The sequence below is a fragment of the Enhydra lutris genome, unplaced genomic scaffold (assembly GCF_002288905.1).
Source record: "Enhydra lutris kenyoni isolate GAN:26980312 unplaced genomic scaffold, ASM228890v2 scaffoldscaffold57, whole genome shotgun sequence".
Lineage (NCBI taxonomy): Eukaryota > Metazoa > Chordata > Mammalia > Carnivora > Mustelidae > Enhydra > Enhydra lutris.
The window spans coordinates 12,793,965-12,807,047 of record NW_019154141.1 but is presented as its reverse complement, the minus strand read 5'-3'; the positions used below and the strand labels follow the sequence as shown (position 1 = coordinate 12,807,047).

At 48.1% G+C, this 13,083-nt stretch overlaps 1 protein-coding gene across 2 annotated transcripts in view; it reads left to right on the top strand.

Annotated features, from left to right (window-relative positions):
• The window catches only part of LOC111158115 (DEAH-box helicase 8), a 31,802-nt gene extending 20,471 nt beyond the window's left edge, over nt 1–11,331 (top strand). For both annotated transcript variants that reach the window (XM_022519972.1, XM_022519973.1), the window contains exons 17-23: nt 1,843–1,983; nt 5,585–5,740; nt 8,436–8,573; nt 9,260–9,388; nt 9,568–9,764; nt 10,213–10,392; nt 11,112–11,331. In XM_022519972.1, the coding sequence (XP_022375680.1) occupies nt 1,843–1,983; nt 5,585–5,740; nt 8,436–8,573; nt 9,260–9,388; nt 9,568–9,764; nt 10,213–10,392; nt 11,112–11,331 (1,161 nt within the window). The remainder of the gene's footprint in view (nt 1–1,842; nt 1,984–5,584; nt 5,741–8,435; nt 8,574–9,259; nt 9,389–9,567; nt 9,765–10,212; nt 10,393–11,111) is intronic.
• The last annotated feature ends 1,752 nt before the right edge of the window (nt 11,332–13,083 follow it).

The window sequence follows — 13,083 nt, the reverse complement described above, 5'->3', positions numbered from 1 at the left end:
TCCCGGGACTCCAGGATCATGACCTGAGCTGAAGGCAGTCGCTTAACCAACTGAGCCACCCAGGCGCCCTCAGTACTCATTTTTTTTAATTGCTGCACAATATTCTGTCGTAGAGTGATAGTCTGTATCCAGAATGTGGATGTACCGCATTTTTGTTTTTCCATTCACCAGTTTTTGGATATTCAGGTTGTTTCCACATTTTAGCTATTATGAATAATGCCGCCGTGAGCATTTGTTTACAAGTTTCTGTGCGGACATATGTTTTCATTTCTCTTGAGTACATATCTAGGAATGCAAGACAGATGGATTCGAATCACACTGAATCATTAGAATGGATGCCATAATGGGTGCCTGGAGGTGTGGGGAGGAAGGGCAGGGAGAAGTCAGCAATGACTCCCAGCTTTCTGGCTTGGACAGCTGATGGAAGAGGGTGCCTGGGGAGGGGAAAGATAGTGATTCCTCCTCTGTTCTGTTCCTGATGATTGGACTTACTCTTTTTTTTTTTTTTTTTAAAGATTTTATTTATTTGACAGACAGAGATCACAAGTAGGCAGAGAGGCAGGCAGAGAGAGAGGAAGGGAAGCAGGCTCCCCACCGAGCAGAGAGCCCGATGCGGGACTCGATCCCAGGACCCTGAGATCATGACCTGAGCCGAAGGCAGCGGCTTAACCCACTGAGCCACCCAGGCGCCCTGGACTTACTCTTTTAAAAAAATAAAAAAAAATTTTTTTTTAAGATTTTTATTTATTTATTTATTTGACCACAAGTCAGAGAGAGACACAAGTAGGCAGAGAGGCAGGCAGAGAGAGAGAGAGAGGGAAGCATGCTCCCTGCTGAGCAGAGAGCCTGACTCGGGGCTTGATCCCAGGACCCTGAGATCATGACCTGAGTGGAAGACAGAGGCTTAACCCACTGAGCCACTCAGGTGCCTCTTTTTAAAATATTTTTTAAAGATAACGTTTGAGAGAGAGAGAAGAGTGCACAGAGGGAGAGTGAGAGGGAGAAGCAGACTCCCTGCAGAGCAGAGAGCCTGATGTGGGGCTTGATCCCAGGACCCAGAGATCATAACCTGAGCCGAAGGCAGACACTCAGCCGACTGAGCCACCTGGGCGCCCCATGGACTTCTTTTCAGGAGGGCTCTGCGGCTCAGTGGCAGGTGGAAGCCTTTCAGGGCCAGTGAGATGCTGGCACAATGTGGAATGTTGTGGTGCTTCCTCGCAATGATTTTTCCAAGCAATTGTGTTTTATTAGCTGAACCTCTGGGTGGAAGAACAGTGGCAGTGCCAAGCCGAGACCAATACTCTTCCAGATCACACATACGGCTGCACACACATAAACCATGAAATTCCTCTGCCGCCTCGTTCATTTTATGATCAGAAGAAAAAAAAAAAATCTCTCGTTCCACATACACAAACAGCCCATTTTGTAGTCCAGATGTCCCCATGGGGGAAGAAAAATCTCATTTTGCACTGGCACATGTGATGCCAGGAAATCTCTGCTTTCCCAGGGTGCAAGAAAATTAAAATTGTAGTAATCAACATTGGATCTAGAAAATGAGATATGTAGCCATTTGCATCAAATGAAATTGGCTTTGATTGGCCTTTGCTTTTTCGTGTTCCCCTTCTCCTTTCAGGTACCACCCCGTTCCCAACTTGACCTTTAAGATGAAGGCACCTCCCCTTCCACCCATTTGAGGCCAAACAGATTAAGTGCTGTGTAATCACATAGAGAGGCAGAGAGTGGCATACTCGTTCAGGAAAATGTCTGAGGTCCAATGTCTTGATTCACACCTCAGGGCTGTGCCTGGGCAGCTCAATCCAGCGGTGTCCTTCTTATCTGCAGGTCGTGATTGCCACCAACATTGCAGAGACCTCACTGACTATTGATGGCATCTACTACGTGGTGGACCCTGGATTTGTGAAGCAGAAAGTTTACAATTCCAAGACCGGCATCGACCAGCTCGTGGTCACTCCGATTTCTCAGGTATGGCAGCTTCTACCCACAGCTGTCCTAAAAATCCTCACTAGGGCTTGGTTTTATATTTTGAACTTTATTGTTTTTCTTTTTTTTTTTTTATTTTAAAGAGATACTTTTTTTTTTTTAAAGATTTTATTTATTTTAGAGAGAGTGCACGCACCCGTGTACACACAAGCTGGGGGAAGGGGAAGGGATGGAGGAAGAGGGAAAAGCAGAAGCAGAAGCAGACTCCCTGCTGAGCAGAGAGCCTGACGTGGGTCTGATCCCAAGACTCTGGGATCATGACCTGAGCCAAAGGCGGACGTTTAACCTGCTGAGCCACCCAGGAGCCCATAAGGGCATATTTTTAAAGATACTGTACTTAGCCACAGACATCTGAGATAGTAATAATTCATGAGATGTTATTGTATTTCTTTGGTAATTGTGGAATAATCTCCTGCCCAAATTATATTTAAAAATGAAAAACCCAGGGACGCCTGGGTGGCTCAGTAGGTTAAGCAGCTGCCTTCGGCTCAGGTCATGATGCCAGAGTCCTGGGATCGAGTCCCACATCGGGCTCCTTGTTCTGTGGGGAGCCTGCTTCTGCCTCTGCCTCTGCCTGCCACTCTGTCTGCCTGTGCGCGCGCGCTCTCTCTCTCTCTCTCTCTCTCTCTCTCTGACAAATAAATAAAATCTTTAAAAAAAAAAAAGAAAAAGAAAAACCTGATCAGCTTTTTTGAGGGCATTTTGGCTACAAGGCATCAAACATTTAAAAGGTCATTTTTTGGGGCGCCTGGGTGGCTCAGTGGGTTAAAGCCTCTGCCTTCGGCTCAGGTCATGATCCCAGGGTCCTGGGATCGAGCCCCACATCGGGCTCTCTGCTCAGCAGGGAGCCTGCTTCCCTTCCTCTCTCTCTGCCTGCCTCTCTGCCTACTTGTGATCTCTGTCTGTCAAATAAATAAATAAAATCTTTAAAAAAAAAAAGGTCATCTTTTGAACGTAATGGTTCCACTTGCAGGAATACATCTGAAAGTTTATAGTAAGCACACATCTGAAGGTAAGGGAAAAAGGATGTTCACCGAAGCATTATTTATATGAAAGGAAACCTGGGAAAATTCTAAATGAACTCCAAAAGGGAAGCTGTTTAATAAAATATGGCGTATCCCTGCCGTAGAATGTCTTGTGGTGTTAATGTGGTGGTGCGCATCTATGTTTAATGACATCAGCATATAATTATGATATATTATTTGAAAAAAGTGAGCTGAAACATAGCATGTAGACTCCAACTTTTGTTTAAAAATAAATGGTGTGTGCTTGTGTACAGGGTGTAGTCAGCACAGTAGAGTTGGGCTTGTTGGTGGAGCTGCTGGTTCCTGTGTTGGGTTTGAAGTGCATTTTTCCTCTTTGAGGGATGTGTGACTTTTCGTCATGCATAGAAATCCAAAGGCTGTTGTCATTTTGAACCTTAAGGAATGCTAGCTCCCGTCTGCAGAGTGCTTACTAAGAACCAGGCACGAGGTACTTGCACGTACATGAGCTCACTGCATCGTCGCATCCGTCCTTAGTGATAGATGTTGTTTGTACTCTCATTGCACAGATGAGAAGGAGGCACAGAGGGGTTAAGTGACTTGCCTAAGGTCACACAGTGGGTGGAGCCAGGATTTGAACGGGGGCGGTCTGGCCCCTGCATGTATGCTCTGTGCCCTGTCTCGGGGTGGTGCGGGCAGCCTGCAGTGGTTGAGAAGTTAGCTATGTGTGTCCTCTCTGTAGAATGCCGTACAGTACGCGATTTCTTCCTGCCTTTCAGTGCTTCGTGACTTTTCATACTCTATCCTTTGGTTTGGGGCTGGAATAGGAATTTGTAAAATCCTGGTGCCATTTGTAAGACAGATGGTTTTGTCACCAAATGGCCCTCTTCAGATTGCGAGTCACTGTTTCCTAGGAACCTATGGCTAAATAATAATAAATAAACCTACGTATATTTTTTTAACTTAAAAATTAGCGCCCCTCAGGGCACCTGGCTGGCCCAGTTGGATGTGACTTGTGCTCTCAGGGCCATGAGTTCGAGCCCCACACTGAGTGTAGTGATTACTTAGAAAAACACATAAATGCTTTATTATTTATTATTTAGTTATTTTTTTTTAAATTTTTATTTAATTTTTTAAAGATTTTATTTATGACAGAGAGAGAGTGAGAGAGGGAACATAAGCACAGGAGAGCTGGAGAGAGAGGAACAGGCTCCCCACTGAGCAGGGAGCCTGATATAGGGCTCAATCCCAGGACGCTGGGATCATGACCCAAGCCAAAGGCAGACGTTAACAACTGAGCTACCCAGGCACCCCCCAAAACCACTTTTTTTTAAAAAGATCTTATTTGTTTATTTGACAGATCACAAGTAGGCAGAGAGGCAGTAGGGGGAGAGAGGGGGAAGCAGGCTCCTTGCTGAGCAGAGAGCCCGAGGCGGGGCTCGATCCCAGGACCCTGAGATCATGACCTGAGCTGAAGGCAGAGGCTTAACCCACTGAGCCACCCAGGCACCCCCCCAAAAAATACTTTAAAAATTAATGCCCCTCTCCCCTAAGTAGTGCAGAGAAGCATTACATTATTTTGGAGAAAGAGGAGAAAAAATTTTGAATTGCTCATAATCCTCGTACCAGAGCTGTCATCATTTTGATGCTTTTCCTGCCCATCATTTTGTTTGTTTCTTGTTTGCAAGTCTAGTGGTCTACTAAGCGTATGGTTTTGTGTATTTTTTGTTTAAATATTTAACTTTATTGATTATTAAGGTATAATAATGTCCAACATCAGATCTTTGATAAAAATCAGTAGAACCGGTCTGCAAGCCTACCGTCAGAGTTATCCACAGTTTTAGGGCATTTTTTCCTAGTTTTTCCTTCTGGTAGTATTTTTGTTTTGTTTACAAAATTAGTATTGTTCTATAACTTGCTTTTTCACCTGTGTGCATGAACATTTCCTTCTGTTATTGAGAGTCTCAAACCTGATTTGGGAGGGGCTCCTGGCTGGCTCAGTGGGTTAAGCATCCAACTCTTGGTCTCCGATCAGGTCTTGGTCTCAGGGTCATGAGTTCAATCCCTGCGTTAGGCTCCATGCTGAGCCATGAAGTGGAGCTCAGAATTCTTTTGCAAGCAGAGCCTACACATCCGTGCGCGTGTGTGCGCACGCGCGCGCACACACACACACACACACACACACACACAAGCTGCAGAGTCATCACTGGTATGATTAACATAACGTTTCTTTAGTTCACTTACATTTTTGGTCACGACTGTGGGGATGGTATTTTTCAGATTGTGTTATACCTTTTCTTTTCTTTTGTGGCACGCTATTTGGAACGTGCATTTCTACAAACATAATCTACAATTACGGTATTTCTTCCATTCATGTTGCTAATATTTGCCTCACTTGAACAAACTTTCCTGGCATGCCGAGTTTTAGAGAGGGGATGATAAGAGCATTGATAGTCTTGGAAATGGTCCTAAAGGAAGTGAAATAAATCCCGTTTCGGGTTTTGCCAGCTGCTCAGTGCCCCCCTTTTAGCAGATTTCCTGGGTAGAACTGTTGAGCAATGTTTAACAGATATGTTACTTTTATATGCCCGCCCCTCTAGGCTCAGGCAAAGCAGCGAGCTGGCAGAGCTGGGAGAACAGGCCCAGGGAAGTGTTACAGGCTGTACACCGAACGTGCCTACAGAGATGAAATGCTGACCACCAACGTGCCGGAAATTCAGAGGACCAACCTAGCAAGCACAGTGCTCTCACTCAAGGTAGAAATCACTGTCCTGTTAGAATGGGCTGGTGGAGCAGTCCAGTCCTGTGTCCATCGTAAATGAATGTCGGTTTGACCAACCTTGTTAAATACTTCAGTAATTTCGCGGAACCAGTCCCTTTGAATGGAATGCAAATAGCTGTGATAACAGCCACTCCACTGCCTTCTGAGGCTAAGTTGGCATGACTGCTGTGAGCATGCGTTTTTTTCTTACCATAATAACCAGCAGGATATTTGGTTATAAGAGATTTTGGGTTTAGGAGCATTTTCTAAAAGGATATTAGAAAAATCTAATTGGTGCCAAACCATGGACAGGCACACTTCCTTCAACCCCCATCTTATTCTCTTCTTTTAGAATGGAAGTGAAACTCCCAGTCTAAAAACTTTGTAAGGGAACTATCAGTACAGGTTTCACACTGACCCTCTGGGGGCTGGGTTTTCATTCTGAATCACTGCTCTTCCTTTGTCAGTCCCCAGTGAGGACCCTCATTCTCTTTTGGCAGGGGGAGCTGCATGAATAATTTCCCAGCTGATGGCATCCCCACCCCTGACACGGATGCTGCCCTGGGGCGCTGGCATTCTGCTGGTGTGGAGTGCTCTGTTGTAATTTATTATTCATCTGCTGTAAGAGGGGCTAAAACAGAGCTGCAGACAAAAAAAACCCTGCTCCAGTCTCTGGAGTGAGAACAGAGAGGCATCTGTGGCTCAAACTTCAGCTCTGAGCTCTCTGCCCTTGGCAAATTTATCTGCTCAGCCTTCTGTTCTATATTCTCCTTTCCAGAAGTGGGCTATTAATAGTATCTGTTGTGAAAATAAATGAGATAATACAGGTAAAGGCCCTTGCCACAGTGCTTGCTGATTGCTAACATAATTTCTTGTAGTTATTCATACAATAAGCACTTATTGGACTCCTGCTGTGTTTATGGTCACAATCACTTTAGGGGAAAGAAATAGAAGGCTTCGGTCCCACCACATCTCCCTTATACATACTTGAATAGTGCATCACTCTTCTGTTTCTTCTATTAATCAGATGAGCTAACAGACACATCGAAGGCCTGTTCTGCCCAGCACGCAGATTGCGCTGTGTTACTGTGGTTTCATATCCATGAGTCTCACCGTCGTGAACTCTGTGAGGGCCAGGACCATATCTTAGTCATCTGCACAGCCCTGCTACCTGCCACAAGGCACTTCCTTGATGCATAGCAGAAATTATGTATGCAAGAGACAGGACAAGCTGGTGTGTTATCCTTTTTTAAAAATTTTGGTAAAATATGCAATATACTACCCTTACAACCTTTTTAAGATGTACAGTTCAGTGGCATTAAGTGGCATTAACTTTCCCGGGTATGCAGCCATCACCACTGTCCATTTCTGGAACTTTGTCATCATTCCAAACAGAAACTCTGTCCCCGTTACATCGAACCATCTCTTTTCCTCTCGTCCAGCCCCTGGTGACCATTAGAAGCATTTTCTAAAAGGACCATTAGTCCACTTTCTGGTCTCTGTGAACTTAATTTCCATGTAAATGGAATCATGCAGCATTTGTCCTTTTGTGTCTGACCTCTTTTGCTCTGCATCATGTTTTCATGGTTCATTGTGTTATAGCCTGTGTTGGAATTTCCTTTTTAAGGGTGAGTAATACTCCTGGTGTACATACACTGTGTTTTCTTTGTCCCTTCATCTGTTGGTGGATAATCGGGTGGTTTCTGCCTTCTGGCTGGTGTGAATAATGCTGCTATGAAAATGAGTGCAAAGATATCTGCTTGTGTTCCTCCTCTTGGTTCTTTTGGACATATCTAGAAGTGGAATTGCTGGATCATAGGGTGATTGTATGTTTAACTCACCGAGAAATCACCTGTTTACATTGCCACTGGCAACACAAGTGTCCCTGTTTCTCCACATCTTTGCCAGCCCTCCTTAGTGTGGCTGTCCTAGCGGGTGTGAAGTGGCATCTTCGTGTGCTTTTTTATTTTAAAGATTTTATATATTATTTGACAGAGACATAGTAAGAGAGGGAACACAAGCAGGGGGAGTGGGAGAAGGAGAAGCAGGTTTCCCGCTGAGCAGGGAGCCTGACGCGGGGCTGGATCCCAGTACCCTGGGATCCCGACCTGAGCCGAAGGCAGACGCTCAACGACTGAGCCACCCAGTTGCCCCTTCTTGTGCTTTTGATGTGCATTTCCCTAATTACCAGATCTGCTGAGCATATTTTCATGTGCTTTTTGGCCATCTTTATTATAACATACTCTTTGGAGAAATGTCTCTTCGTGTCCTCTGCCCATTTTTATCTGTATTTACTTATTTTTAAAATATATTTATTTGTTTATTTAAGTAATCTCCACACCCAGCGTGGGGCTTGAACTCACCACCCTGAGATCAAGAGTTGCAAGCTCTTCTGACTGAGCCTGCCAGGCACCTCCCTTTGCCCATAGTTAAATTGTCGTCTTTTCGGTGTTGAGTTGTATTTGCGTTTACCTGGAAGGAGCAGTTGTTCAAGTTTCCAGAGAAAGTAGATGTTTTCTACTAGTCTGAGTGTTTCGTGTGGCCCAGCCTTGGAGATGACTGCTAAGCTTACTGGTGACTTCCTACCTGCAGCAGAAGAAACAGGAAAGAAGTGGACAAGGACTGTCCCTCTCCATTAACGCTGGTGGGGCTGACCCTCTCGTCACACATTTTCTTCCTTTCTCTTTTAGGCCATGGGCATCAATGACCTGCTGTCCTTTGACTTCATGGATGCGCCTCCAATGGAAACCTTGATCACAGCCATGGAGCAGCTGTATACGCTGGGGGCCTTGGACGACGAGGGCCTGCTCACTCGCCTGGGCCGCAGGGTAGGAGCCAGACTGAACTTACAGTGCTTTTGCCGTGAGAGCAGCCAGCCTTCTGAACGCTATGTTCTGTGCAAAATCAAACTCTGAGGCCCTGGGTCAACTTTGAGTAGAATTCTAGATGCCTGTTTTTAAACTGGATTGTCCCCTATCACTTAAAATTATTTCTTTTCTTTTTCTTTTTTTTTTAAGATTTTATTTATTTGACAGAGAGATCACAAGTAGGCAGAGAGGCAGGCAGAGAGAGAGAGGGAAGCAGGCTTCCTGCTGAGCAGAGAGCTGGATGTGGGGCTCGATCTGGTATTATGACCTGAGCCGAAGGCAGAGGCTTAACCTGCTGAGCCACCCAGGTGCCCCTAAAATTATTTCTTTACATCAAAAGGAATTCCATCCACAGTCAGTTTTACTTCGGGATACACGATTAAGTCTAGGCTTAATTTTGAAAGATGTATGCAAAGTTCCCATCTACCCCCAACAAGAGTTATGTTCTCAGTCACATGCATTTCATTGAGGTTTATTTGGGAAATTTGAAAACAACATTCTTCCTGATAGAGACCGGCAGCTCACATCATCATGCCCAGGTAAAGGTCCTGTGGTCTGTTGCCCACTGGGCTCTCAGGGTCTGCCACTGGCCAGTACAGGTGGGTCTTCTGCTTCGCAGCAGCTGTAGTCTCCACTTCTCCCTCTAGATGGCAGAATTCCCCCTGGAGCCAATGCTGTGCAAAATGCTGATCATGTCCGTTCATCTGGGCTGCAGTGAGGAGATGCTGACCATCGTGTCCATGCTGTCGGTGCAGAACGTCTTCTACAGGCCCAAGGTAGGGAGTTCAGACTCACGTTCAGGTACAGGGTGTGGTGATGTTGGGTTACATCGGCCTGTTGCCACCGTAGTGCTTGATATGGACACTTGTTGGGGCCGGGTAGGGCTCTGCAATTGCCAAGTGCTCACTTAGTCGCTGTTGGACGGAAACTGATCCTCTGTCCCACTTCTTGGCAGGATAAACAAGCCCTCGCCGACCAGAAGAAAGCCAAGTTCCACCAGACCGAAGGGGACCACCTTACCCTGCTGGCTGTGTACAACTCCTGGAAGAACAACAAGTTCTCCAACCCGTGGTGCTATGAGAACTTCATCCAGGCTCGCTCTCTGCGCCGGGCCCAGGATATTCGCAAGCAGATGTTAGGCATAATGGACAGGTGACGTCTGGGGACTTGCCCCGTGTCTGTGTGGACTATCCTATCTGTTTGTCTCTCCGTGCACCTGAGAGGTTACAGGCTTCTCCCACATGCCTTTTCCTCCAACTTTTCCATCTTTGTTGTACCCCTCCCCAGGCAAGGGTGCAGCTGAGAATCATTTCAGAAAGTTCCTAAGAAGCTTATTTCTCAGTAATTGTAAAATGCTTTGTTTATAAGCATGCGGAACATTGTAGATTGAATCAGGTAGAATCTCTGGCTCTTCCTGCATCCATCTTGCCCACTGTAGAGCTGCCCCTTTGGTGCACTTAGGGCTGAAAGAGGGGAGCCGCAGACTCTGAGGACCCACAGTGGGTTGGGGGGGGTGTTTGACCCCTTCACCAGAAGATAGAACCTCTGACCGCAGAGTAGTCTCGCATCTTTATCCTCTCTTGATCTCTTCTCCTGCTAGACACAAGCTGGATGTGGTCTCCTGTGGCAAGTCCACGGTGCGAGTGCAAAAGGCCATCTGCAGTGGATTCTTCCGGAACGCTGCCAAGAAAGACCCACAGGAGGGCTACCGGACACTGATCGACCAGCAGGTGGTCTACATCCACCCTTCCAGCGCTCTCTTCAACAGACAGCCCGAGTGGTAGGTGGGCGGGAGCCGGGTCTGGGGGGCATTCGTGGGCAGAAAGGACCTGCAGCTCTCCTGGCACTGTGCATTTGGCTCTTCACCCAGCCCGGCACTACCTTCTCTAGCATCACTTCTGTTTCTAAAGCAGCGGAAGCCAGAGGTGGGCACAGTGTCCGGCACATTTTGAGAAATAAAGTCATAGGAGTGAGAACCAAAGAGGACCTTAGAGATTGTCTAGTGGGACGGTTTAAGCAAGTTTTTTAAAAGTAGCACTTAAAAGTTGGACTCTTACCCACCCTAATATCAAACTACGATAAAACCATGGATTGTCGTGCTAGGAGGAGTTAGAGACGCAGAGCCTTGCTGCTCGGCCTTCCCTGCCCCTGCAGCAGTCCCCGGGACGCTGCCTCAGGGCCCCAGAATTCTGTGGAGACAGCCAGAAAAACCACGCTGCCACCCCACAGAGCAGGAAACCCAGGTCCAGAGAAGGGGTGTGCTTGGCTTCAGGTCACTTACCTAGTTAGAGCCGGGACTAGAACACCTCCCAACAGCTTTCTTACAGTGAGACACGTGCAGCTCCTCGGTATTGGAGCGTGGCTGTCATCCTCCCAAGGGGCCCCTCAGGGGAGGTAAGGGGGTAAAAGGTAAGTTCAGCTGAGGCCCGCCAGGGCCCACGGGGACTGTGGAGCGGGGCCTGCGTGGGAGTCTGCAGCCTTCTCTCTATGCCCACTCAGGGTGGTGTACCACGAGCTGGTGCTGACCACAAAGGAGTACATGCGTGAGGTCACCACTATCGACCCCAGGTGGCTTGTGGAGTTTGCTCCAGCCTTCTTCAAGGTCTCCGACCCAACCAAGCTGAGCAAGCAGAAGAAGCAGCAGCGTCTTGAGCCCTTGTACAACCGCTATGAGGAGCCCAACGCATGGAGAATATCCCGGGCCTTCCGCCGGCGCTGAGAGGCGAGACTGGTTCATCTGCCTGGCCTGCAGCAGTGGCCCAGGGCTTGGACTCATGTTACAGAGGAAAGGCTAGTCCTGAGGATACAGCCGTCCGGTGATCGAATGTCTTCCCTGGGCCTTTTCTCCCATCCAAGTACTAACCAGGCCCCCTGGGCCTTTTCTAAACTTGACTCTTACTTCTTCCCTGGTGGTAAAAAAGGAACAGGGATTTCCGCCTGGTTTGACCTGAGCCTCCAGCCCCTGCCACCTTGAGGCACTGTGGCCAGTGGGGGCTCACAGCTGGCATGGGAGCACAGGGCATCATCTCCACGAAGTGGGCAACTCCTGTCACTCCGGGATGGGAAAGGGAGTCGCGAGCACCTGACCTCCAGACTCAGTGAGGGCCTGATGCCCTAGCTGGGACTCCGGAGGAGGGAGCCACGAAGCTCACTGTCCGTATTACCTCCATTTCCTGCCCCTGTCCAGCCCTTGTACTTTGGCTTAACCTCCTAGAAATATTTATTTTCTTAAGAAAACAAACGGTTTTCTGTGGGTGTTTCTTCTGGCTGGAAGCTTAGGATATTGGCCCGGGCTCAGGGTGGGGAGATGGGTGACTTTGGTGTCCATGGTGGAGAGTCCCCTGTAACCAGAGCTCTGGGCCTCTTTGGGCTAGGAGGTGACGCATCGCCCAGGCCTGCAGTCGACACCCGAGCGAGCCTGGCCCCGCTGCCGGGCCCCAGGATGAACCACATCCCCTGCCCCGGTCTGGGGGCCTGGGTGGCCACAGCCGCAGCGCGCTGGGTACGGAACATGTCCCTTCTCCTTCTGAAACATGCAGGCCACGTCACAGATTTTATTTGATTTTGTTTTAATTTTTTTCCCCTGGGGTCCTCGATGGGCTTTAACAAAGGGTTTTTCTGATCAAAGCCTCTCGTCCCCCACCACAAACAAAACCCACAGAACTCTCAGAGCCAGTTTGTGCCGCTGTCGCTGAGTGGGTTTCTCATAGTATTTAGTTGGGGAATGGCCACCTCCCAGTGTCCCCCTCATAGTGCCTGAGGAAGCTCTCAACTGGGAAGAACATCAGACAGATGCTGCCAGGCCGGGTGGTGGAGCTTCTGGAAAGCGGGTCTAGGTGTGGAGCTGGTTGAGAAGCCCCTGGGGGCCTGCGCTGCCTCTTCCATCCCTATTCTAGTAAGTTCTTTAGTGATGTGACTACTAGAACTGCTGAGTTGTATACCAGGTGCTGAGACATTCTAGGATGTGAAAGAATGTAGGCTTTGGGCAGCAAACTGACCACCCTGAAGACAGTTCAGAGAGGATGCAGCAGAGAGGAATACAGGCCAGGGCGTCTGCTGGCGGAGGCCCCTGCCCCGTCCTTGAGCGCTTCTGAATGCTCCTCAGGAAGCCCGGGGCCAGTCATTATATGCAGGGCAGGGGTGGGGTGGGGGGTGGAATATGTTTGTGTGTTTCCCTTTAAGGGGAGGGACAGGGAGGGGCCTGCAGAGGAAGCCACACGTGAAGCAGGGGCTGGGCATCCAGCTCCCTAGTCCCCACTGAGTGACCAGCCCTGGAGGCATTGGCACCTAGGAGATCTTTAAGGCCCTGGGGGGCGTGTGGGGAGGTTTGGGATTTAAGCTGAGGTTGAGAAGGACATGTTTAAAAGGCCAAGGTGAGAGACAGCAGGGCTAGTCATCTTCTGTGGGTTAGGTGAGCAAAAAGGACCCTAGCTCTGTGGGTGTTCCTTGAACATCTACTCCGAGAGCTATG